Source organism: Gobio gobio (assembly GCF_949357685.1).
Source record: "Gobio gobio genome assembly, chromosome: 7".
NCBI lineage: Eukaryota > Metazoa > Chordata > Actinopteri > Cypriniformes > Gobionidae > Gobio > Gobio gobio.
The window spans coordinates 10,980,626-11,007,904 of NC_137103.1; the positions used below are offsets into that span (position 1 = coordinate 10,980,626).

The 27,279-nt window shown below is 42.2% G+C and overlaps 1 protein-coding gene across 1 annotated transcript in view; it reads right to left on the reverse strand.

The window, feature by feature from the left end:
• Positions 1–27,279, reverse strand: part of map3k20a (mitogen-activated protein kinase kinase kinase 20a) — a 106,497-nt gene that overhangs the window by 71,261 nt on the left and 7,957 nt on the right. Inside the window, exons 2-3 of the mRNA XM_079822456.1 lie at positions 6,319–6,509; positions 5,450–5,537 (exon numbers count right to left, since the gene is read on the reverse strand). Coding sequence (XP_079678582.1) covers positions 5,450–5,537; positions 6,319–6,477 — 247 coding nt within the window. The 5' untranslated portion in view covers positions 6,478–6,509. The remainder of the gene's footprint in view (positions 1–5,449; positions 5,538–6,318; positions 6,510–27,279) is intronic.

Genomic DNA, 27,279 nt, shown 5'->3' on the forward strand with positions numbered 1-27,279 from the left:
TGAATCTCACTGCACATGAGAGTTATGAAGAAACAGCTTTATAGCTCATCGAGGCCTGACGTTATCACTAATTCTTGAGATATGGGACAAAGGTCCTACAATTTAATTAATCCACTATTAATTAAAAATGTAATATTTTCAATACAGTACACATTCTGAAAATAATAATTAAAGGTCCCGTTTTTCCTGTTTTTTTGAAGCTTTGATTGTGTTTACAGTGTGAAATATAACATGTGTTCAAGTTTGCGTGTAAAAAAACAGTATTTTTCACACAATTTACTTATCTGTATACTGCTGTTTTCACTGTCCTAAAAACGCCTCGATGATTTCCTTATTCTATGAAGTCCCTCCTTCAGAAATACGTAACGAGTTCTGATTGTGCCAGCGGTTCCCGTGTTGTGATTCGACAGCAGCTTAGGGCACGTTGCCCGGAAAGGTCCCGCCTCTTACCATAACGGGGAGATGCATGTGCTCAAAGTACAGCCCCTGAAGGCCAAACAAAGGTGATTTGACTCCGGGATGAAAATAACAGCGTCTCAACCGGTCTCGACGACATGGCGATAAAAACACTCTACGAACGCAACACTTCCTCTTCTCCACGTGGGAGAGCAACAAGACCACGCCCCCTTTTTTGCGTATTCTTGTGGGCGGAGGTTTCACTCACGCTCGAGCCGTTATCACGCGACGCGTCTGCCTATCAAAGATTAAGCATGTCAGCGGTATGAGAACATAGAGACGTATCTAAGGTTAGCTGAAGTACCCATTGCCAGAAGCGACAATCCCCTTGACTACTGGTGCGCAAACGAAGGCTGCTTTCCATTGCTTGCGTGGATTGCACGCAGGTATTTATCTGCCCCAAGCAGTGTTGCCAAGTCCACGGTTTTCCCGCTATATATATATTAGTGCTGGGCATCGATTACAAAAAATTAACTAATTAATCGCACTTTTTTCTGTAATTAATCGCGATTAATCGCAAGTTTTTAATATTTTACGTTTTTAATATTTTGATATTGTAATAATTTCAGTTACTCTCCAAATTAATGTATAAACAATTTAAAGACAGCATATTTTAAATATGTGTTGTATTGTCATATTTTTATGAATGAAGGCCAGTATCACTGATACTAAAGTCTCTATGAAACATTAATGACGTTACATTACAGTATAACTGAAAGCTCCCAATTTCAACATTTATAAGGCTTTAAAAAAAACAACTTTTAATTTAAGTGAACTTAAAACAATCTTTACATAAACCCAAAATAATAAATGTTATATTTACCCATGGCCTTCCCTGTTATACATATACAGAAATGTAATAGTTATCTTTCTTAACTGCATAAATAATAAATTAAATATAGATGAATCATCATTAAAGCTAAAATTTTCTCTGTTCCCGTTGTTCTTTGATGAACATTTATGACAGGCATCATCAGTGCTCCTGTCACTTTAAGAACATCCGCGGATCTCACGCGCTGTCCCGCGCATCTCATTTCCTCACAACTCTTTAAGTTCATTTAAGACGTTATTTAACTAATTTAAGACTCCTAATATGAGAATACTCAAAATCCTCTGTGTTATTGTTTGTTCAAGAGCAAAAGAGAACTCGATGTGAGCAGGAAACTGACGCGAGTCTATCTATGCGTCGAGTGTGTGTGTGTGTGTGTGTGTGTGTGTGTGTGTGTCCCTTGATTAGCTGACATGAGACGCATCCACACCAAGCCTGTAGTGCTTCAGTCAGAAATTGAAGCTTTCGGGCCTCGATCGCCCCCCGGTGGCCGGTCCCAGTATAGCTCCTAAACCCCGCCTCTCCATGTATTAGAATGGGCACGAGACACACTAAACAATTTAATTACACTTCAAATAATTGTTTCCTAAAGATGGTTTCTGTCATTTTAGGCAGTTTTTATTACAATAATTTCATTTCAAGTGTTCGTTTTTTAAATAAGTTTAGTTTTAGTGAGTTATTTGATGCTATAAAAACGAGGGGTGTGACGTCATGATTGACAGCTGAGATTGACGGCTTCTCTGAATGAACTTGTCACTGAGGCACTAACGGACTTTTTTCTGGATTTTTGGGAGGAGATTGGAGCTTTAGCTTTAATTTATACACTTCCATAACTGTTTATTTCACACCAACATAATGAATTGTTCTGCATCTGCGAGAGTGTGGGCGGGCTTTTGATAATCGCGCCTCTACTTCCTGTTCTCTACTGCGCAACTCCGGTCCCGAGATCACCACTGCGCAGACTCGGTCCCAAGATGTCAGCGCCGTGAGCGGGCCTATGAAAGCTTCAACTTTGGTCAGCGGAAGTCAATGAAGTCGCGTCGTCCATATTTTTTTACGGTCTATGATCCACACAGACAGGACACTGACACACACACACACACACACACACACAGGACATTGGCATACAGCGCGTTCGCTTGTGTCTTGTCACGCTTGGAAGCATTTACATGAATAAGAGCGTGATGATCATGTAACGCTAAGCAAAAATGGATATAAAAACGGACGCTGCGTTATTTGCGTTAAATATTTTAATTGCGTTAAGCTGAAAAAATGTATCGCCCGCGTTAACGCGTTAATTTGCCCAGCCCTAATATATATATATATATATATATATATATATATATATATATATATATATATATATATATATATATATATATATATATATAGCCTATATATATTTATTTATTAGTATACGTTTTTAAAAGAAGCCATTTTCGGCTTCAGTTTCGGTTTTCGGCCAAGTGCATCCTAAATTTTCGGTTTCGGTCCAGAATTTTCATTTCGGTGCATCACTACATACATCAATGGAAAGTTTATTTCAGATGATGTATAAATCTTAGGGATGTGACGGTGAGGACAACACCGACGTGTGACAACACAGATAAAACCGGTAACACCGGCAGGGGCTTTTCAAATCGCTAATTTTAAACCTAAAGTAAAATGCGCACAGCCGCTCGGGCTTTCATAATGGAGCGGTCGTAGAGCAAAGCGAGTGTTCTCAATGAATTCCTATGAAAGTTAAGCTTCCATAGGCATGAACTGAAAACACGCCAGACTGGACACGCCCCGTGAATGACAGTGAGGCCGTGAATGAATGACAGTGCGGCCGTGCGCATTTTACTTTCGGTTTAGAATTAGCACCAATTCGGGGGCGGGTTGCTTGAATTGTGGGTTCATTACAGGCCCAGATCTACGGGGGTGCAAGATTTGCTAAGCACCCTCAAACGCAAGCAAAAGCACCCTCAGTTCATACTGTATTTCACGAGTTCACACGTACATCAAATTAAATGGAGTAAAGATTATGCGTATTTGGCGTGCTGTCCAGGGGAGGGCTTCGGGCTCGGAATTTGGCCCGATCCCAGAGTATCCCCCCCATGGTGAAGATAGTCTAGAACTAGACTGTATTTTATTATGGATTGTGTTGACGTCTAATGAGTTTATTAAATCAAAGTGAGGAGATGGGGTGGTGGAGGGATGCTAAAAAATAAAAACGGTCAACGAAAGAAGGTAAATATGCTGTATATATACACACACCTCTTATCGTTGATTAAATCGATTGGCTTGATATGCTCCACATGTGTTTAATTAGGTTTAATTATCTGAGGGTGCTCCACTTGGGTTTGATTAGGTTACATTATCTGGCGTGCTCCATTGTTTAGATAGGTTTAATTATCTGGACGTGCTCCTCCCGAAATTAGTTACTAAAACTTCACTAATATTGGCGAAACAGATTTGCACATTTGAGTCCGAGCTCTAGAGAGCGTCAAATCCATCTATTTACAGCGTTTTTTGCAGCGGTGAGTAATGTAGCCAATCACAGATATAGTTGTTGCTCTCTCAATTGCGATCAGATTCTCACCGCTCAAAACGCCAGTTTCTGCGAAACCTCTCATTAACAAAGTCAAGACACGATGTAAGTAAGAGATTTATTGTTGACAACTTCATTTTTATAACGGAAATTTGTGAGATCACGATGAACTGACAAAGCAACAGCATTTTAGTGATCGTAGCGATCTTGGCTTGCTTTCGAGGCTACAGTCTATAACATTCATTGAATAAAACTATTGCTAAGAGGACCGACGGCCAATCGCATGCAGCAAGGTTCGGAAGTGACATCTAAATATAAATGCCACTCTGCACGAGACAGAAATATCCTCCTGAGAACCAGAATAGAGGTTTTGCCTCTGTAGAGGACATTATATTTTAGCAAATTTCTCTACAACATACACAGCTTTAAGTCTGGATTTGTTTGTCTATTCATGTCTTTTCATTTTCTCAATAAATGGGTTGTGGTGTCCTCTACAGAGCAGAGAATATAGCATATAACATAGGAATAAAAAAAATAAAAAAAATGTGTCTACATTCACAAAACCTTTTTTTCTGGTTCTCATGAAGATGACGTTAAAATACTAGTAACGCTTTAAAGCAATGTAAAGGCAGACTGATAGATTAATAGACAATTTGTAGCAAAATATTTTTGAAATTCCAATTATTGGTAAAAATGATGACTTAAATAAATAACCATACATTTCTCACTTTACACTGCTATGGTGGAGCCGTTGCTTAGCCTATCTGCACTTTACTAGAGCACCCTCAGTGATTTCAGAAGCACCCTCAGTGATTTGATTCTGGAATCGGGCCTGGATCATTAGCCTATTAATCTTTATGAAAAACACAACAACAAAACGACAAACTCCCTTAAATAGGCACATTTCGCTTTGAAACAAAATCTTCCGTGATCATCTGGTCAGTTTTCAATTGTAGTGTCTGTTCTCTAACTGAACTAAATTATTTTATTACTATAAAAAAAAACGACGGTGGGGTGGTGCCGCGGTGGCCAAGTGATGTAACCGGTGTTTCGCCTGAACACCGATAACACCGGCAACACCGACTATCGCAGCAAGCCTAATAAATTTCAATTTCCAGAAATGTACCCGTATGATTGGTTTTGTGGTCCAGGGTGCTGTTATTTGCTTATTATAATCCAAATGCAAATGAGACTGGTCTGAGAGAAACTGAGAAATTAGCATTTCCTGAAGGAAGTGCCAGTGCTTGTAAGTCAAAAACAAATAATTTGACAGTTATATATGGGTACATGGTGATATATGGGTATATTAATATGTAATAGAGATGGATAAAGAAATGTAATGCAGACCTATCCTAATTTATTATGCAAATGAAAATATTACATCATTTTTAATCTCTCGATCATCAATTTCTTAAAGTATAATTCTTATAGTAAAGAATAAAGAGGTAAACCATAGAAACTAATTATTAATTATAAATAAAAGTAACAAAACCTAAGACTAAAATGATCTATGAAGCAAAGTTTGAATGGAGTCTGTATAGAATAATAAAATAGGAATTTCAAAACAGCCCTGCCTTGCAAACACTGTAATAAATGCTGCGCTTCAGAGTAATGAGTCACGTTTTACTGACCTGTAACAATTCCATAGTTGGGAGCTTCCAGGATCGCTCCATAAAACTGGATAATGTTTCGATGACTGAGAACACTTAAAATCTCTGCCTGCAAATACAGCCAAAGAAAAGGATTGAAACATGACAGATTCAAAAATGTGCGTTCATTTCTAATTTAAAGGAATACTTCTCTTTTTTTGAAAATAGGCTCATTTTCCAGCTCCCCTAGAGTTAAACAGTTGAGTTTTACCGTTTTCAAATCCATTCCGGATCTGGCGGTTGCACTTTTAGCATAGCTTAGCATAGATCATTGAATCTGATTAGACCGTTAGCATCTCGCTCAAAAATGACCAAGTGACTATTTTCAAAAAAAGTGGAGTGTAATACAAGAAATTTTCATCAAATGATATTATCAGCATAACAATTTAAGTAAAATGCTCATTTAAAAAAAGTCTCATACTTTTGTGTGATTTTAATAACTTTTTAAGCAGTTAGTTCCTCCATCAAATTATCATTTTTAACATAATTTTTTTCCCCGACCAATTGGTACCATCCCATAGCCATTATGCTTGAAAATCACTATATGTGAAGAACAAAGACAACAATGAATCTAGCACTTAAAAGTAAATACACTTCACCCCAAAGACAAACACTGCACTCAGCTGAAACTAATATGACTTAATTACGTGACAATTTTCTCTTAAAGACATAGTCTATGAATTTCAGTTCACAAAAGACGCTGTGAGAGCGCACATCTCTCTCCGTAGAGCAGGGGGAGGCGTAACCGCGCTGGTCGGACTGGAGTCGACACACAGAGAGGCAATTAAAATGATTATCACACTGACAATTAAAGCATGTGTATGAAAAGCTCGGGCGACTCTCACTCCCACCTCTTTTTCAATCTTCAGAAGCTTTTTCACCGCCACCTCTTTGTCCTGCGAGAGCCAGCGAGCGCGATACACGCTCCCGAAACTCCCGCCGCCGCAGTTCTCGTAGAAGAGGATGTCATCGGATTTGATTTGCACAAAGGAGCCGCCCAGAGATGCCATAGCATAATGGCACTTAGAAGCACGCTTCTCTCCTGGAGAACGAAGAAAAGAGGAGAGGATGAGAGGAGGATGAGGGACGAGGCTGTTGTGATTTGATCTGCCACTGAGAGAACTGCTCACTTCTACTTTAATGAACTCACACACACGCACACACACACAAACGCTGTGAGCTGTCAGACAGTCTCCGCTCACTTACACTAACAAGTTTTGCTTGAGTGTCACAGCCTGGTGTGAACGTAATATTTGGCGCAGAGTTCATGTGTTCTTGTGACAGTTTGCATGCCTGTCTAGCTGCATAAGTTTATTATCACGGTGATATATTTAAATCAGCAAGATTCATAACAGCAAGCTTCAGTTAATGGCAGAAATCACAAAGTTTGGCATTTGATCAAGTATACTGACAATGCATCGCTGGTCTTATACACACAGTCCTGACATTCCTCATATCTGCAATCAGACCACACGACACATGATGATCCACACACCAGGGCCGTAACCAACATAGACATTGAAGGGGACAAATCCCCCCAATAATCAGAAATGGTCAAATTGTCCCCCCAATATTTGAAAATCTTGCACTGCTCTCCTGCACTCCTGCATTACGCGGCGCTCTGTATGTTAGGATGACAAAAAGGTTTAAAAGTTATAGTTTAGGTTTATAAAAGTTTTTAGTCTGGTCTGCCTCAGGTCCATGGGCGTCACAAGGCCTTTTTTAGTCCAGCTTCTGTCCAGCCCCTCTAAAAAAATGTGTGATTAACTTTTCAAACATATGAAACTGCGCTTCGGGATGCTTCGGCTTCGTCCCGTCCCGTGTTAATCAGTGTGTTCTTCAATCCGCTGTGGCGGCGAATAGAGCCGTGAGAAATCAGAGTAGGCGGGCTCTATGCTCACACAGAAGCTTCTGAGGCTGAGCGCGAATTTTAGCTCACGTCAAGTGAGATATATGTAAGTAGCTAAACTAAATATTTCATATTTGACAGCTGCTTCTTTAAGTCAGAAATGTTAAACAAATTACAAAAATATTCAGGCAAATTAATAAACTTTTGTCTAATTTTGCCATTTTGATTTGAAATGTTATGTCATTTATAATTTAATTAACAAACAAGAAATATTAACAAAGTAATATTAGTAATAAATGTGTGCATATTGTAAATTTAATAATTCCATGTGTAGCTCTCAGTAAATAAAAAAGCTCAACTTTTTTCAGCCTGTATTGGGCATAAGATTAGTAATGAATGCAGGCATATTGTGAATTAATTTAATACATTTGGTTAGTTTCCTGTTAGCCTTCAGTAAATGAACATGTCTACAAAAATTATTCATAAAACATATAAATATCAGGTAAATATATGTTTATTTTCTTCACTGACAAAAATAGAAAAAACGTTATCAGTCATACCTGCCCACTGACCTGGTTTTCAAGCTATTGTTATCAAATTTTTTGGCGTTCAGAACATTTCAAAATGCACATATGTAGATTACAGAAATCAAATTTTTCTTGAGGGGCCATGCCCCCCAAACCCCCCCAACCTCACATTTGGGATCTCATTGATTATAAACCTGCCTACATTGTATGATTAAAGGATGTACACTATGGTCATGCAGAATGAGCATTACAATTTGCTTTATAGGTATATCAGGTATAGAAGTAATAATAAACAGCCAATATCCTAATATGCATACTACAACCCCAAATCAGAAAAAGTTGGGACAGTATGGAAAACGCAAATAAAAAAAAGAAGAAGTGATTTCTAAATTTACTTTGACTTGTATTTCATTGCAGACAATATGAACACATAATATTTCATGTTTTGTCTGGTCAACTTCATGTCATTTGTAAATATGCATCCTTTCCTGTCATTCAGACCTGCAACACATTTCAAAAAAAGTTGGGACAGTAAAGCATTTACCCTTTTGTAATGTTGCCATTCCTTTTCACAACACTTAAAAGACGTTTAGGGACTGAAGACACCAAGTGATGAAGTGTTTCAGGTGTAATTTTGTCCCATTCTTCCTGCAAACAAGTCTTACGGTGGGCAACAGTACGGGGTCTTCGTTGTCACACATTCTCTATTGGAGACAGGTCGGGACTGCAGGCAGGCCAGTCAAGTACCCGAACCCTCTTCCTCCGCAGCCAGGACTTTGTAATGTGTGCAGAATGTGGTTTTGGATTGTCTTGTTGAAATATGCATGGACGTCCCTGGAAAAGATGTCTTCTTGAAGGCAGCATATTACCTTCTAACTCAGAGCAGTACGTTACAGAAGACTTCGCCAACAATGGATCCAGCAGCAGTATGTCTCGTCCGTCTATGCCAAGGAACTCACTCACTCGAGGACCACATCAGTGACTTTCTAAACATTGCAAACACCACCAACCTCCCGGACTTTATGTTGATTGACTTTTTTTGCCATGGACTCAATAAACCGTTACAAACACAACTTGTCCGTGATGGTCCTCGAGGGTCCCTGAGTGGGTTCCTTGATTATGACCTTCAGGTGAGCGGGTCTGCATTCACTGTGGGAGTTTCAGATGAGGAACACTGCACTCCCGCAGTACCCACCAGTCCAGAGTCTCATCCAGCAACATCTCCAATCACTGTCCAGGGCCCAGTGACGTTACCTGTCTCCATCCAGCGTCCAGAGACAGCTGCTCCAGCCACTGACCAGCGTCCAGAGACGGCTGCTCCAGCCACTGACCAGCGATGGCTCCAACCTCGTCTGCGCTGCTGTGGTGGTCGTCTGCTCCGCCGTGGGGGTCTTCAACCTCGTCTGCGCTGCTGTGGTGGTCGTCTGCTCCGCCGTGGGGGTCTTCAACCTCGTCTGCGCTGCTGTGGTGGTCGTCTGCTCCGCCGTGGGGGTCTTCAACCTCGTCTGCGCTGCTGTGGTGGTCGTCTGCTCCGCCGTGGGGGTCTTCAACCTCGTCTGCGCTGCTGTGGTGGTCGTCTGCTCCGCCGTGGGGGTCTTCAACCTCGTCTGCGCTGCTGTGGTGGTCGTCTGCTCCGCCGTGGGGGTCTTCAACCTCGTCTGCGCTGCTGTGGTGGTCGTCTGCTCCGCCGTGGGGGTCTTCAACCTCGTCTGCGCTGCTGTGGTGGTCGTCTGCTCCGCCGTGGGGGTCTTCAACCTCGTCTGCGCTGCTGTGGTGGTCGTCTGCTCCGCCGTGGGGGTCTTCAACCTCGTCTGCGCTGCTGTGGTGGTCGTCTGCTCCGCCGTGGGGGTCTTCAACCTCGTCTGCGCTGCTGTGGTGGTCGTCTGCTCCGCCGTGGGGGTCTTCAACCTCGTCTGCGCTGCTGTGGTGGTCGTCTGCTCTGCCGTGGGGGTCTTCAACCTCGTCTGCGCTGCTGTGGTGGTCGTCTGCTCCGCCGTGGGGGTCTTCAACCTCGTCTGCGCTGATGTGGTGGTCGTCTGCTCCGCCGTGGGGGTCTTCAACCTCGTCTGCGCTGATGTGGTGGTCGTCTGCTCCGCCGTGGGGGTCTTCAACCTCGTCTGCGCTGCTGTGGTGGTCGTCTGCTCCGCCGTGGGGGTCTTCAACCTCGTCTGCGCTGCTGTGGTGGTCGTCTGCTCCGCCGTGGGGGTCTTCAACCTCGTCTGCGCTGCTGTGGTGGTCGTCTGCTCCGCCGTGGGGGTCTTCAACCTCGTCTGCACTGCTGTGGTGGTCGTCTGCTCCGCCGTGGGGGTCTTCAACCTCGTCTGCGCTGATGTGGTGGTCGTCTGCTCCGCCGTGGGGGTCTTCAACCTCGTCTGCGCTGATGTGGTGGTCGTCTGCTCCACCGTGGGGGGCTTCAAGACCGTCTGTGCTGCTGTGGTGGTCGTCTGCTCCACCCTGGCTGCCTGCTCTGCCTACGCCAGCCTGGTCATCTGTCCCGCCTGCACCACCCTGGTCATCTGTTCAGCCTGCTCCTTCCTGGTCTTCTGCTCGGTCTCCAGGCCCTCTTCCGCTCCATGGGCCTGGCCCTCCATCCCACCCCTGTGTCCGCCTCCGCTCCACCTCCCTCCGGGATTATTATTATAGGAGTGTCTGGAAGCCACTCCTTAGGAGGGGGGCTATGTCACAATTCGTCCTGTGTGAGTGCCCATGAGAACCACCTGAGGGCACTCCACTCCAGACTGTCACTCCATCAAGGACTACATCACCCATAATCCTTTGCCCGGACTCATCATCACTCATTGTTTGCACCTGTGTCACATTACCTCATTACCCCATTACCCCAGCCTATTTAAACCATGTTCACTCTTTCATGAACTGCGAAGTCTTGTTTGTTGTAAACTGCATTTCTGAGCGTTTCCCTGGTTTCATGTCTCTGGTTTTGGATTTCTTGCCTGTTCCGTGGATTACCCGTTTGCCTGTCTCTCCTGCCTTGTTTGCCTGTTTGGACTGCTTGCCTGTGTATGACCTGTTGCCTGTTTTTGACTACGATTGTGGATTACCCCTTACAAATAAAGCTGCGTTTGGATCCTCAACCGTCTGACTCAGAGCAGTACGTTACACTGTAATGGTACATTGCATGTGTTACAAAGTTGGTAGAATAATGATGAAGACGGACTCGGCGTGACTGGGACTCGTGTTTATTCAGAACTCTCAGATACAAACACAATAAACTCGCGCTGACAGACAGCGCTCTCACAACTCAGTAGTTACTATAAATAACTTTGTTAGCAATCGCTCCGTCTCCGTGATGTCCGGTTCGCGAACGAATCATTCTTTTGAATCGGTTCTTTTTAGTGAACCGAACCAGTTCACCAAATCGGACTGAATCGTTCTAAACGGTTCGCGTCTCGAGTCAGCGCTGATCCATAATTTACTAAAGTTACTAACTTTCTGACATGAGTGACAGCCCCTCCGACTAGAAATAAACGAATAACCTGAAGTATATTCTAGTAACTACAACAGTTCACCCTGAACTGAGACATGCTGAGAGAACTGATGTGAAGTGAACTCAGGTCCATCCGTCTCTCTGGCAGCAGCTCGTGTGTCGTAGACCTCGTTAAACCACGCCCCCTCCGCTCATTTCAAATGCAAAGATGTCAGCCAATCACAACAGTGGGCGTTTTTACTGAAGTCTCACAGCAGACACGCCTCTTGAAACAGGGCAGTCAGCCACAGGGCAAACAGCAGTATAGACAAAATGCCTTTTATTTCTAAATTATGACATTTTATGATGTAAAAATCATACTAACAATATAAGTACACCTCAGGAAACACTATAAAATAATAGAAAATGCCATGCCATGGGACCTTTAAACATTTCAATAATTTTCTCACGTATTTGTTGGCAAACTGGCGATCCTCGGCCCATCTTTGCTCCTAAAGGATTAGACCTTTCTTGGATGCTGCTTTTGTACCAAATCATAATTACAATCACCTGTTGACATCACCTGTTTCAAATCACATCATTATTTCACCATTTTACCTCATTATTAGCCCTAAATTATTAGCCCTAAATGGAATGGCTGTTGAACGTGTCTCCAGTTTCAAGTTCCTGGGGATCCACATCTCGGCGGACATGTCGTGGACGACCAACACCTCCAGCCTGGTCAAGAAGGCTCACCAGCGCCTCTTCTTCCTGAGGACACTGAGGAAGAATCAGCTCTCCTCGGCTATCCTGGTGAACTTCTATCGCTGCGCAATAGAAAGCATCCTGACCAACTGTGTGGCAGTATGGTATGGGAGCTGCTCTGTTGCGGAGCGCAAGGCACTGCAGCGGGTGGTGAAAACTGCCCAGCGCATCACAGGGACTCCACTGCCTGCCATCGAACACATCCAGAGGAAACGCTGTCTGCATCGAGCTCGCAGCATCCTCAAGGACTCCTCTCACCCAGCCCACAGACTGTTTTCTCTCCTGCCCTCCGGCAGGCGTTTCAGGATCCACCGGACCAGGACCAGCAGACTAAAGAACAGTTTTTTCCCCAGAGCTGTCTCTTTATTGAACTCAAACCCCCGTTGATCCACTTCCCTCATAAACTGATAACTCTCCTACCTCACATCTGCCTTCACTTTGTTATTTGCACTACCGACTGTTTATTACAGTCACAACTGTTTACTTATTCATTTTGCACTACCATACCTTAACTGTATTATGCTCATTTGCACTGCCGACTGTTATTTACAGTACCTAGTGTTTACATTTGCATTTTGCACCGTACTTCTAACCGTAATATGCAATCACTTTCCACTGCACTTTTACACTTTTTTTCGGATAGCTTCTGTCCATAATTTATTGCACTACCTTAATCCACTGCCATATTCCTCATTTTAGCCTAACATATCATTGTATACCTCTCTCTGTAAAATTCTGTTAATAGTAATAGCCATCTGTATGTTATATTACATATCCACCTGTAAATTCTGTTTATAGTAATAACCATCTGTATATTATTCACTGTACATATTCACCTGTAAATTCTGTTTATAGTAATAACCATCTCTCTATTTATAGATATATTTATATATACTCAGTACATATCCATGTCCTGCACTTATGCAAACGTTGTATATCCTGCACTTGCTGCTATTGCACTTCTGGTTAGACCTAAACTGCATTTCGTTGCCTTGTACTTGTACTTGTGTAATGACAATAAAGTTGAATCTAATCTAATCTAATCTAAATTGCTCCTGTCCCAACTTTTTTTGAAATTTGTTGCAGGTCTGAAGGACAGGAAAGGATGCATATTTACAAATGACATGAAGTTGACCAGACAAAACATGAAATATTTTGTGTTCATATTGTCTGCAATAAAATACAAGTCAAAGTAAATTTAGAAATCACTTCTTTTTTTTTTATTTGCGTTTTCCATACTGTCCCAACTTTTTCTGATTTGGGGTTGTAATAAGCTACTAGTTAATAGTGAGAATTGGACCCTAAACTAAAGTCTTACCAATTTTTTTTTTCATATCCTCACTGGGGGCTGAGCCCCCCTAAATGAAAATCCTAGAAACGCCCCTGCTCAGGTCTAATGGCGCTCGTCAATGTCAAAATGATTGAGATGGCCAATCAAATCAAAGTAGGTGGGGTTTAACTTTCTCTTTAGTAGGGATGCACTGATATGACATTTTTTGGCCAAAGCCGAATAATAATGAAACACTTGGCCGAAGGCCGAAGCCGAATACTGAATGCGGGTTTTATATTTTTTTCCAGTTATTTTGCAATAATCCAGTTATTTTAACATAATCCGACAAACACCTAACGTTACAAACACCTAACGTTAAAATCTCAACAGCGAACTGGCATTAGTGTAAATGATTCTTTGATTAGAGCTTTTATGTATTATGTATCTACAGGCATGCTAAACATCGTTCTGTGTGTGATTTGGCTAACTTACTAGTATAGCCAGTGTTTAGTGTTCGTTTTGGGTTAATAGTTCTTGCGACAGATCACAACACACTGGGCCAGCTAACCAATCTGAGCCCATCGCGTATTTTTGAGGAACTGGCTTCATACAACCCGGAAACCATCAGACTGTTTTTACAAGGAGGGACAGAGCAGTGTAGAATAAAGGTCAAATATATGAAAAATAATGCTTTTTTTTTTTTAAACGAAGCATGAACACATGTTACAGTGCATCCCACAAACACAATCAAGCCTTCAAAAGAATGTGTTTTACCACCCCTTTAAAAAGTGCACTTTATAATAATGTCAAATTATTCATTTTATTTTAAAGCAAACTTCAAATCATTAAGTTTTAATAATCATTTGTTGTGCTTTAAATAAGATTACTAGCACACAAACAAGTATAGTTAAGTTGATATTAATAAAGTTGATATATTTTACTTAAAGTATATTTAGGTTACCATTCATGCTTGGCAGTACCCTTTAACCATATTTCAAAGACAATGTTTCAACATAATTACGAAATGAGAAATTTAAGTTAAGTCCTACTTAAGTCAGTCAAAAAAGATCAGCCAAATTTAAACTACAATACATTTTAAATTAATAGCAATTAACATGCAACCAAGTGTCTGAAAACATCTCGGTTACTATTATAACCTCTGTTCCCTGATGGAGGGAATGAGATGTGGTGTTGATGACTGAAACTAGGGAGCCCCAACACCTCTGATACTTTGAGAAAAGGCCAATGAGAATTGGCGAGTGGAATTTGCATGCCACCCCCCAGACATACCCCCAGGTATAAAAGGGAGATGGGGGGGTCACTCATTCAGATTTGTACTGAGGAGCCGGCACAGTGTCCAGGCTTTGTGCTTTGTGACAGGAGGGACATCATGTCTTGATCACTCCATCAGGGAACGGAAGTTACAATAGTAACCGAGACGTTCTCTATCTGTCAGTCACTTCAACGTGTTATTGATGACTGACACTAGGTGAAGGTCCTAGCTGAAAAGGAAGGAACTACTACAAAAGCAGCAACTGGGGGCAGAGAATTAGCTCTGCCTGGGGGAAAACACAGGTTTTCCGTTAGGGAATCCGTATCATGGACAATACATCATATGGGACTACTATCAGGGAATCACTAGATATGGAGCACCTAGCCCAAGTATGCAGGCTGACCTGAAAAAGGCATGCATCACGAGTACTGGGCCTGATGTCGAATCCTTTAACCGAATCAACTGCCAAGGGTGCTGGTGGAAAACTTGCATCAAGGGTTTGCTAATCCAGGGATATCACATGGACGAAACAAAAAAAACTGCATGTTATCACCTCAGGGAGGGGAAGGCACTTTGTGCAAGTGGAACACCCGGTCCATTGTCTGTAACTGGTTGTACCCAAAAGCCACAGGACGAAACTGGCTCAACCTGGAGACTATAAAATCTCACAAAGGCATTGAGTGTCTCTTTACAGGCGTCTGTTAGAGAGGCGCAGTTTGTGTAGCCCGGCTGGGGAACCGAAATCAAGGCATGTTATGTTGGCAGAGAAAACCTGCAGGTCCCCAACCCTCGTGATGGAAGTCAGCGTTGTCTGGAGGGCTGTATTTAACGAGAGGGCACTATAGGTCTACTGACTCAAAGGACCCGAAACGAGCTCTCTGTAGGCCCAGCAAACATCTTGAACGGGAGCTTGTGCAGGGCCCGATGGGGGCGATAAGAAAGCGTACTTTTCTTCAATGGCATTTTCTCAAAATATCAGAGGTGTTTGGGGCTCCCAATTGCGACCCCTAGTGTCAGTCATCAACACCACCTCAAAGTGACTGACCGAATATTACAGTTTGCACTTTGCAAGTTAGTTCACCCAAAAATGTTCATTATGTCATCATTAAAGGGTAACTAAACCCTAAACCAACTTTTTTTAGTTAATGATCTGTAATACTGGGGCTTTATTAATGCTGTTCATTGATTCGAGTAAATGTTTTGACATTTGAGTATAAAGTGTTTTAATTCTATAAAATATGGTGTAAAACCGCCAAAGTGCTGCCCTCTTAAGGTTGAACGGTGGCTACTGCAGTTGAATTTTCCTATTGGACGTTGTGGTACATCGTGACGTAGGATGGTACCTCCAACGGCTCACAATCCGCGCCCCTAGCACGAGCTCACCACGCCCTCAGAAATGTTTCCCCCAATCACATGATGAGAACGGCTTTACTCCAGTATGAACTGTCATATTACATGAAGTGGAAACATTATGAATGAAACTCACTTGACACATGCTTTAACATTGTATTGAAGAAAATACGGTTAAATAATGAAGTTGTCAGTACACGTCAGGCTTTTCTTGCGATTTTATTGCCGCCCGTCATGTGTACAGATAATTTTCATACATGAGACGCGCTTTCAAACCCTGACACGCAAGCGGTTGCCGCGGACGCAGATAGATTAGGTCAGTTCTCTTGCGCGGCTGCTTCACTAGCATCGTCGGCATCGGGAGTTAACGCAGTTTGAGCAGCGGCTCGCATTGATAAGGCTCCGGGTTTATGTCTACAGACAATCCACCCTCCTCCACTTCAGGTGAAGGTAGGAGAAATGACCGCTCTGTTGCAAAGCTGGCGTCACTCCAGTCATTCTCCATCTTTGCGACTCGCGAGTCTGACAGCTGTCAATCAATCCGTCACTGCGGGTCTCAGGTGCACGCCCTCCGCTCAGCCCCGCCCTCGGTTCGTCCCCTCTGTGTCCGCCGGGCTCTGCCCACTTTTCCAGCATTTTTTGAAAATTGCCAGTGGGTGGAGTTAAGCTCTGAGCAGGGGTTTAGTTACCCTTTAACTCACCCTCATGTCGTTCCAAACCTGTACGACTTTTGTTCATCTTCAGAACATCAATGAAGATATTTTTTATGAAATCTGAGCAATTTCTGTCCCTCCATTGACAGCTATGCAACTACCACTTTTACCCCTTTTCCACCAAGGCAGTGCTAGAGCTAGTTCAGAGCCAGAGCTAGTCCCAGTTCATAGTTGGTTCGACTGAGGAGCTTCTAAGAACCGTTTGCTTTTCCACATGCTGAGAGCCACAACAGAGCCAGATCTTACGTCACTGTATACGTCTCATCTTTCTCAGCAACACTAGCGAGGCAGCGGCAGTGTTGCCAAGTCTGCGGTTTTCCCGTGGAATTGGGCTACTTCATCACTGTTGCCGCGGGCTGTTTTTCATGTCGACCCCAATTATGTGATATTTAGCCCCGGCAATGCGAATTTTAGTAGGCAACCATGCCAAAAAAACACATATTTTACCCCCAAATGTGCTTTTTACCGGGGAAGCCCCCCTGAAACGCGATTGGGTGTGTTTTGAGTAGCAATTGGGTGGGTTTTGTTGTGAAAACCTGGCAACCCTGGGCAGCGGGAGACACAGACACACCAGGCTTATTCGAGATGCATCGGCGCTGCGCAGACCGATCCACGTATGATATTTTAAAAAAAACGCATGAGTGAATCAAAAGCATAAGGAGTCGTGTGCTCTCGCTGGACTCGTTATCATACAGCGATCTGTCTCTGCACGGCACCGCTGCGAACAAGCCTTCCATCAACAATGCAAACGTTGCGTTACTATTGATTCACATGGCTTTACGATCCTACATCGGCATCAAAACACAACGAAAACACAGCGAATCCAACGCAGTCATGCAGTTCGCTGTAATTTGTATAGACGGAGATTACAAACGAGCAGCAGCTGTTAGCTCCATTAGCTGCTATTTCAACAATGGCGGATCTCAAGTTTGTGTTGGTCTTGTTGACCCCGCCCCCAGCGCCTGACGTAATCGGTTCTTACTTCTAGCCCTGTTCTAGCCCAGCAATGTTTTGGTGCTACTTAAGAACCACTTTTCCTGGCTCGGAGCTGGGGCTGTGGGTGTGGAAACACAAAGAACCGATTTGAAACTAGGCTCTGGCTCCGATCTAGCTCTAGCACTGCCTTGGTGGAATAGGGGTATTTGACGCTTCAAAAAGTTCATAAAAAGATCTTAGAAATAATCCATATGAATTGAGCACTTTATATGAGGAACAGATTGAATTTAAGCTTTTATTAATATATAAACATTCATAAGTAAATGGAAGCTCAAGCATGTTTGCAGCACGTTTGAGCTTTCTCAAGAACCAAAGAGGTTCATTCTTGTGTTTCACAGCACGTTTGAGCTTTAGCAAGAACCAATGAGTGTCATTCTCAAGTTTTATTCTCGCACGTAAAGCAGGTTTGTTTGAGCTTCTGTTTATGTTCACTGATGTGAATAAAAGCCTAAATTCAATCTGTTCATCATATAAAGCGATCGAGTCTCTTCAGAAAACTTGGACTAAACCGCTCAATTCGTATGGATTAGTTTTACAATCTCTTTCTGAACTTTTTGAAGCGTTAAAGTGGCAGTTGCGTAGCTGTCAATGGAGGGACAGAAATCGCTCAGATTTCATTAAAAAATCTTAATTTCTGTTCCAAAGATAAATGAAAGTCTTACTGGTTTGGAACGACGTGAGGGTTAAGTAATTAATGACAACTATCCTTTTAAGTATATTCTTTTAAAATATATTTCAGTAATAAGTACTCTTAAGTATACTGAAGTCAGAAGGGTAATCATAGACTGCCCATTTGCTCACAGTCTTTCTACACTGATCTAGAATATTCAACAATGTTGTTTTCATGCTAATGCAATCATTTACACCATTGCTTACATCACAATCTATTAAAGGTGCCCTAGAATGGAAAACTATATTTACCTTGGCATAGTTGAATAATAAGAGTTCTGTACATGGAACTAACATACCATGAGCCTCACACACCATTGTTTCCTCCTTCATATGTAAATCTTGTGATTGAAAAAGACCACTGAAAAACGGGTGAATCCACACATAACACCGACTGTGACGTAACAGTGGGGATCACTAATATTTACACCTCCCCAAATTTACATATAGCCTACCAGCCCATGTTCAAGGCCAGGCAGTATTAACGTGGACCTGCACCAACTATCAACTGTTACATTTTTTAAATCTGCAATTTTATAATATAATGCCATGAGGGTGAACTCCAATAAAGACTTGATCAATAAAATGCATTTAACCAAAACAACTGATGCTGCGTTCACAACATAACTACTGTAATTTGGAAGAGATGGAAACCTGTGATGTTACACTCGGAGCGATACTTGACTCGAATTTATGCGTTTCACTGTCAACACCATCAACGCTGAAGTGAATCTGCAGCAGTCAGGTGGAACAAGAGCTCTTTAAGTTGTTTATGTTCATTATTATTGTAATATTATGTGCTTTGAGACATGAGGTAGTTTAACACCGTCTCTCGTGACGCTTTGCAGACTCTGCTGAGTGTGTTCATGTGTTTTGAATGAGGCGTGGTGTAGCGTCTGGAGTGTCTCTCTCAATGGGATCAAAGTGGAGAAGCCGTTTGGAGAAACATCAGAAGATGCGTTCCTCCAAACAGCTCTCCATATAAATTAAATCCCTGCTCCAATGGCTCAGTGAGTCAAACTGCACCTCCGACTGTTTAAAGTCCCTGTAAAGTCAAAACTAAACATGTGTTCTGAGTTCCTCACACCACAGATAAATGTGTTATTAACCACCCAGCCAAATTTGAATCATAAAAAAATTCGGGAACTACATAAAATAGCTTATCAAAAACCTGAAAAAATGAGCAGCATTCTCTGCTCTCAAACGCTGGGGGCGTGTCCGCTGTCGGCGCCGAAACCACGCCCACTCGCGGGAAAGCGGCAGTAGCACACAAGACAACACTCACTGATCAGGAGCGTCTATGATCACGACGCACCAGATGTCGGCGGGACGGGAGGATGAAGGCCTGGGCGGGGGATAGTCGGTTCTGCAGCGGATTATCAGTGAATCCCAGTTGTCTCCGGTTAAAGTTTGTAAAACGATTCGGTGTAAAGTCACTGCAGAGGTAGGTGTCGGTGATGATCCTCAGCTCTCTCCATCAAGGTTGCTGTTCACAAAATTAATCCACCTCTTCATCGTTTTTGTTTTGTAAGCTGTTATGTAAGTTGTTGACTATAGTAACTAACAGTACTAACAGTAACTCGCGATCGAACTGATGCGAATTTGCTCTAGTTATGATCGTGTTAGGGGAGGAGCCAGGCTCGGTGGCTCCAGTGCGTCATCGAGCCACCGTTTTAGCCCCGCCCAGAAAATCCTGAACACAGCAACGGTGAAAAACTGTTTAACGGTCTAACTTCTGAATTCAGTACTACATAGTTCACAGTCTTTGTAATGTGTTTCAGCAATACATTTCTAACATTTAGAATGTGTTTAGAAACAAATCTCAGAATTGCCTTTACAGGGACTTTAATGACCAGTTAGAGTGTGACCAGAAGACACTATGATGGCCCTTTTTGAGCTTCAATCAGATTCTAATCAGCCAGGACCCCTACCCCACCCTTCATTCGGAGAACGGACGGGGGATGACACACACACACACACACACACACACACACACACACACCAGAATTCCTCTCTTTGAGCCTTTAATTAAACTATCCCAGAAATTACATATATGATGATTTCTTAAGTATATGCATGCTCCCCATATTTCTTATGTTTGCGTGATGTAAGAGCTATCTTAAACGCTCAAAATTGCTCTGTATAGAAGATGCACTGCCTTCATGTCTTTAAACCAATGCATGTCTGATGTCTAAATGTTCCTTTTTCTTTGTCTTAGTCAATGGTACAAAGTATATGATTATGAGATGTACCGCTAGTATGTTTTAGTCCTTTTGGAGTGAAACTTTACTAGTTCTGGCTTCCAGCAAGAACATTCCATTGAGTAATAAAGTCCGAACAAAGAAACTCTCTCCCGCCTGAAATTCACACCAGCGATTGGTCGCCGCAGGGAAAGTGGGCGTAGTTTAATGGACTTCAAAAGACAGTAACACTAGCATATCTGGGCTCAGTCGACTTGCAAGGACCCGGACGAGACAAATTTCCTTTTCCTCCCATCTCATCGGCGTGGCTCGCGGGCTTTGACCTGCGAGCCGGCGCGGTCCAGCCAAGCTGTTGTTTCCTTTGAAGATCGACGCGCTCCACGACACAGCCAGCGGCGCGCTCCACCAGACCGAGGAACCTAGCTTGGACGAGATGAACTTTCCCTTCCAAGACGCTCCCAAACACCTTTAAAACTCCCGCGGACCAACGAAGCTCCGGAAGAACCAAACAGAGAGAGCGCTTCAGCGCACAAACACTCTGAGAAACGCCAACGCACGCATCTTGCTTTACACAACACGAGAAACCATGCAAGTATCAATTCTATCGAAATGTAGATGCGTTTTAAGATTGTACCCCTGTTTAAGGTGATATGGTTCTTGCGGGCTCTAGTGGTTATGTCTGGGAAGGTGTCGGATCGGACACGATCAAACCCTTCTTCCTTTCCCTTCTCCGCATCCTGCTCTTTACTTTCCACTATTCTGTAAATACATGTATTCTTTATTTAGTCATATGTAATCGTAGTATTAATCTTTATTAAACCATGATATTCACGTTTTGATTGTCATTGTTTTGCTCACGGAACACGAGTCCCTTTAATGTCAGATCTAAGCTACGAGCTCTTATAAGCATCGTTGAATGCTTTAATTAATACCATAACTCGGAAAGTTTGTCCCTTGTGGCCAGAGGGATAAACTTCCCGAAAATTGGGTAGGAAGAATAGACCTGGTGAGTGGATAAAGAATTTCCGCTCATTCTTTAAACGGAACGGAGAGGAATTTGAATTCTGTGATTATTTAATATAGATATATCTGTAGTTAATTGCAATAAATTGTTGTTAACCATATATATATTATATGTTTAATAAATTCCGAGGTTAGGTATTCCCCTTTTGGGTGATTTTGGAGATTTGTGATTAGATTATGACCCGTTATGATTAATCATAAATCCCTAAATATTAATACCCACAATTCCCTATTGAGCTAATTTTTAATTTAAATATATATGTAACCCTAAGACGCTACAGTGGCTTAGGAGACGCTCTGAAGGGAGGGCGGGATCTAATGCTTTCAAAGCTAGCTCGCTATTGCTAGCCTCTTCAGAAATTGCCCATCCTAACTTTAAGTGCGAACTGAATGTAATGTTTTCAGAAACATTACATTGATCAGATTTTAAATGCAATGATGTAATAAATGCAATTATCTGCTTGACTCATTTAAGTACACCTCAAATACACCTTTACAGTGAGGAAAATAAGTATTTGAACACCCTGTTATTTTGCAAGATCTCCCACTTAGAAATCATGGAGGGGTCTGAAATTGTCATCGTAGGTGCATGTCCACTGTGAGAGACATAATCTAAAAAAAAAAAAATCCAGTTCACAATGTATGATTTTTTAACTATTTATTTGTATGATACAGCTGCAAATAAGTATTTGAACACCTGAGAAAATCAATGTTAATATTTGGTACAGTAGCCTTTGTTTGCAATTACAGAGGTCAAACGTTTCCTGTAGTTTTTCACCAGGTTTGCACACACTGCAGGAGGGATTTTGGCCCACTACTCCACACAGATCTTCTCTAGATCAGTCAGGTTTCTGGCCTGTCGCTGAGAAACACGGAGTTTGAGCTCCTCCAAAGATTCTCTATTGGGTTTAGGTCTGGAGACTGGCTAGGCCACGCCAGAGCCTTGAGATGCTTCTTACAGAGCCACTCCTTGGTTATCCTGGCTGTGTGCTTCGGGTCACTGTCATGTTGAAAGACCTAGCCTCGACCCATCTTCAGTGCTCTAACTGAGGGAAGGAGGTTGTTCCCCAAAATCTCTCAATACATGGCCCCGGTCATCCTCTCCTTAATACAGTGCAGTCGCCCTGTCCCATGTGCAGAAAAACACCCCCAAAGCATGATGCTACCACCCCCATGCTTCACAGTAGGGATGGTGTTCTTGGGATGGTACTCATCATCATTCTTCTTCCTCCAAACACGTTTAGTGGAATTATGACCAAAAAGTTCTATTTTGGTCTCATCTGACCACATGACTTTCTCCCATGACTCCTCTGGATCATCCAAATGGTCATTGGCAAACTTAAGACGGGCCTGGACATGTGCTGGTTTAAGCAGGGGAACCTTCCGTGCCATGCATGATTTCAAACCATGACGTCTTAGTGTATTACCAACAGTAACCTTGGAAACGGTGGTCCCAGCTCTTTTCAGGTCATTGACCAGCTCCTCCCGTGTAGTTCTGGGCTGATTTCTCACCTTTCTTAGGATCATTGAGACCCCACGAAGTGAGATCTTGCATGGAGCCCCAGTCCGAGGGAGATTGACAGTCATGTTTAGCTTCTTCCATTTTCTAATGATTGCTCCAACAGTGGACCTTTTTTCACCAAGCTGCTTGGCAATTTCCCGTAGCCCTTTCCAGCCTTGTGGAGGTGTACAATTTTGTCTCTAGTGTCTTTGGACAGCTCTTTGGTCTTGGCCATGTTAGTAGTTGGATTCTTACTGATTGTATGGGGTGGACAGGTGTCTTTATGCAGCTAACGACCTAAAACAGGTGCATCTAATTTAGGATTAATAAATGGAGTGGAGGTGGACATTTTAAAGGCAGACTAACAGGTCTTTGAGGGTCAGAATTCTAGCTGATAGACAGGTGTTCAAATACTTATTTTCCTCACTGTATATGTAATTTCATAATCACTTCTATTGAACGTCTCTGAAATATGGTTAACCCCTAGGAGTCTGAGCTGTTTTGGGGCCCTTTAGAAGTTTTGACATGCTCTGACATTTGTGCTTTTTCAGTTGCTTATAAACATATTGAAGCGTATTATTGCACTTATTTTAAAGTGTCAAAAACACACAAGTTTCACATAAACAGGTGGTTCTGTCTGCATTACTATAGCCTAATATAAGAATCAGCGAAGTATTCTTCAGTATTTCAGTATTTTTTCCTGTGATTATTCCATTTCTTACATGAGTGCTGTTTTTAGGCATATCTGCTTTACCTGGAAATTTAAAGCAGTTTATTTAATTTGCATCTTTTTTATTATTTTATTGTATTGTTTATTTTTATATGCTGATGTTATCATTGCCTTCTGCCATAGAGTCGGCCATCAAACACTGAACTGGACTAGATCCTACCCGAATCCTCTTTCGGGTACAGGGACAGTGTGAACGTGAAGAGAACTGGGTCCTTTTTCACTTGGTTCACCTCTTGGTCCACTTAAAGGAGTCTGAGTTCGGTTCTTTTAAAGATGACCCAAGTGTGAAAACACGCTTAGTGAATGTATGAAGTCAGTTCTCCTAATGTTGACACAGGTGTAGAGAATCACATTAAATATGCAGATGATGATAACCACAAAGAGTCACTGGCTGAATCCGAAATCGCCCTTAAACCCTCATTCACTATTCCCTATGTTAGTCCACTAATATATGAGTGAATTCGGACAGCCGTTGTGTGTACATCGGCTGTACACTCGTTATTGCGGTGCAATGTGGGATAGAATGAGTGCACTCAATAACATCCACTATGGTTTCAGACACTACTACAAATGGCTGTCCCCTCAAATAATGCCCTATTTGACGGTATAGGGGCGATTTCATATTCAGCCACTATTGCTGTGTTCGAAATCGACCCTATCGCCCCTATACCCTCATTCACTATTCCCTACTACTTGAAGGAGTGAATGAAAACGAGTGAATGAATTTGGACACTGAGTGTGCTGCTTTTGCATATTGTGCTTGCCGTTTAATAATTAATTGAAACGTAGCAAAACTGGCAGCTCCAGAAGTAATGAAAAGATTTATCTTGAAACTAGCATGTATAACCTGTAATAAAAACATTTAATAATCAATTAAAAATTATTTATACCTGTATGATATTATACGCTGGAGTCCTGGACCAGTGTGCAGTGTTTCCCCTACCATTGTTTTGGGGGGGCGGCCCGCCCTCGAATATTCACACAAAATTATATCAAAATGACTGTTTTGTTGAGTATCATCGTAAATATAGTCAGTTAGGTCTTTTAAATGAACGTAAACATGAAATTTCCAGTCACCGCCAGCATTTATGGTCATTTTCACAAGTTTTAATGGTCCACAAAATATCTAAACATGCAATATATCAAAAGAAAGAACAGACCCACTGTTTTATTCCAGCTTCATATATTATTTTTTTAATCAACACTTGAATGTTGCAAGTTTCATGAAAAAGCAACATTTTGAGCATAAAGCTGAGAAAATCACGTTTTTGTAAAAGACTAACGTTACGTCTGAACGATGAACAAAACACAGATGTTGTAGATCGAGTCCATCAACACCCCAAAGCTTCACAGTCCTATAACTCGCCCTAGGTTGACATTTCATTCAATAACATTATGCAGTTGTGATTTATATGCTGTTTAATGTTGATGATCGCGTTATAAGCATCTGCTTACACATGATATCGCACGTTGCTGCTTCTTCGGCTGTGTTCAGGGGCGGACTGGCCATCTGTGTGATCTAGAGAATCACAGAACGGCCGGTACTCCAGTGCGGCCGGCGGGCCGGCCCACCACCCGCCACGCACGCAATTTCAAATTTTTCAAATAATTCTCTCTTTGTAAACTTTGTTCAATGCATGCGAGTGCTGCCGTATGTTCGAATATGACCAGTCGTTTTCGCCATCATCACCCGGGTGTAGTGCCAGAAGACGTGAATGAGAATGTCAAACAACAAAAGACAAGGACATCACTCACTGCTTTTGATTGAATAGCTTTTATAAGTTTACTCTTTAATTTATACAGTCAAATATGCAATGTTATTTTACATTTGATCAATTTCTGTACCTGAAAACGAATGTTAGACGTACCTGAAAAACCTGAAAAGCATAGTTTATTTTATTAGTATCTTTGCTCAATAGTATTTATTTGTGCTGCTGCTTGTATTTAAATTATTTGTTCTTATTAGTTTCTTTATTTTTATTTGACAGTAGTCCTTTTTTCCCTGAACATAGCAAATACTGAACCGTACCGAAACCGTGAACCTAAAACCGTGATACAAACCCAACCGTGAGCAATCTGTACCGTTATACACCTAGCGTAACGTATGCGAGGGGGTGCCACAAAATGGAGAATTTTCAAAGGGTGCCATGACTGAAAAAAGGTTGGGAAGCACTGAGATAGAAGAAGCACAGAAACAAACAAACAATATGCATAATGCGGCCGGGGGTAAAAAAACGAAAGAAAAGGGTGGAGCCTGGAAGGGGAGAGAAAAAAAATTGCGGAATTTAGATACTGAAGCCGCTAAATGTCGCAAACTAACTGAAATATTTAGCAGCACAGCCAGCAGCAGCACCTCACAGTCACAGTTAAATGTTAGCAGCAGTGAAGAAGTGAGCCAGACAGCTATGCAGCAACATGCCACCAGTGATGATGATGATGAGGGACAGAAAGATGAGCTGGTTCCACAGGCAGATCCAGGGCAAGTAAATATGGAACATGAGAGGAGTAAGACAGTTACTTGCTAGGGATGATGTTAGGAAGTGATATTCAGGTTGCTACATTTTTAATGATTACAGTAGTTAAAACAGCTAAACTTCAACATTTTAGCTGTAAAATGCCACATGCAGTAGCTAATGTTGTTGTTGTCGAGTTTCCGCGCGCCGATTGCTTTGGGCCGGGCCTAGTCAAAGTCCAGGGCTGTTTTTAGTCCCAGTACGTCCCTGGCTGTGTTGTGTGTTTTGATCAGGAGATTCTGTTCTCATGCAGGAAATGCGTTACAGCGCCCCCTATCGTATAACAGTGAACACACGGAAAGCCGGAAAATATCATAATTGGCTATAAAATATTGAGATAACAATGTCCACCGCATACAATCAGTAAGAATCCAACTACTAACATGGCCAAGACCAAAGAGCTGTCCAAAGACACTAGAGACAAAATTGTACACCTCCACAAGGCTGGAAAGGGCTACGGGGAAATTGCCAAGCAGCTTGGTGAAAAAAGGTCCACTGTTGGAGCAATCATTAGAAAATGGAAGAAGCTAAACATGACTGTCAATCTCCCTCGGACTGGGGCTCCATGCAAAAAAATCACTCACTGCTCTTGACTGAATAACTTTTAATAAGAGTTCATCTATATTTATATGCAGTGACATATAATTTTATGCAGACTATGCAGTGATATTTTACATTTGATTACTATTTTTGTACCTGACAATCTAGTTTAGACCTACATGAAAATAACTGTTTATTTAATTAGGGGTTCAAGCACGAAGTGCTGAAACCCTATTGTATTTGTGCTGATTTTTATTATTATTATTATTATTCAGACCTAAAACGCATCGTGCAGCCCAAACCGTAAGTGCTAGAGACTTGAAACTTGGCCACAAGGTAGTACAAAAATCGAGGAGAGGTTATCAAAATATGAGCCCGATTGGCCAATAGGTGGCGCTATAGCGCAAAAAACAAAAAAAATTCACTATTTTGCTTAAATCTCAACAACCCTTTGTCCCAGATGCAAGT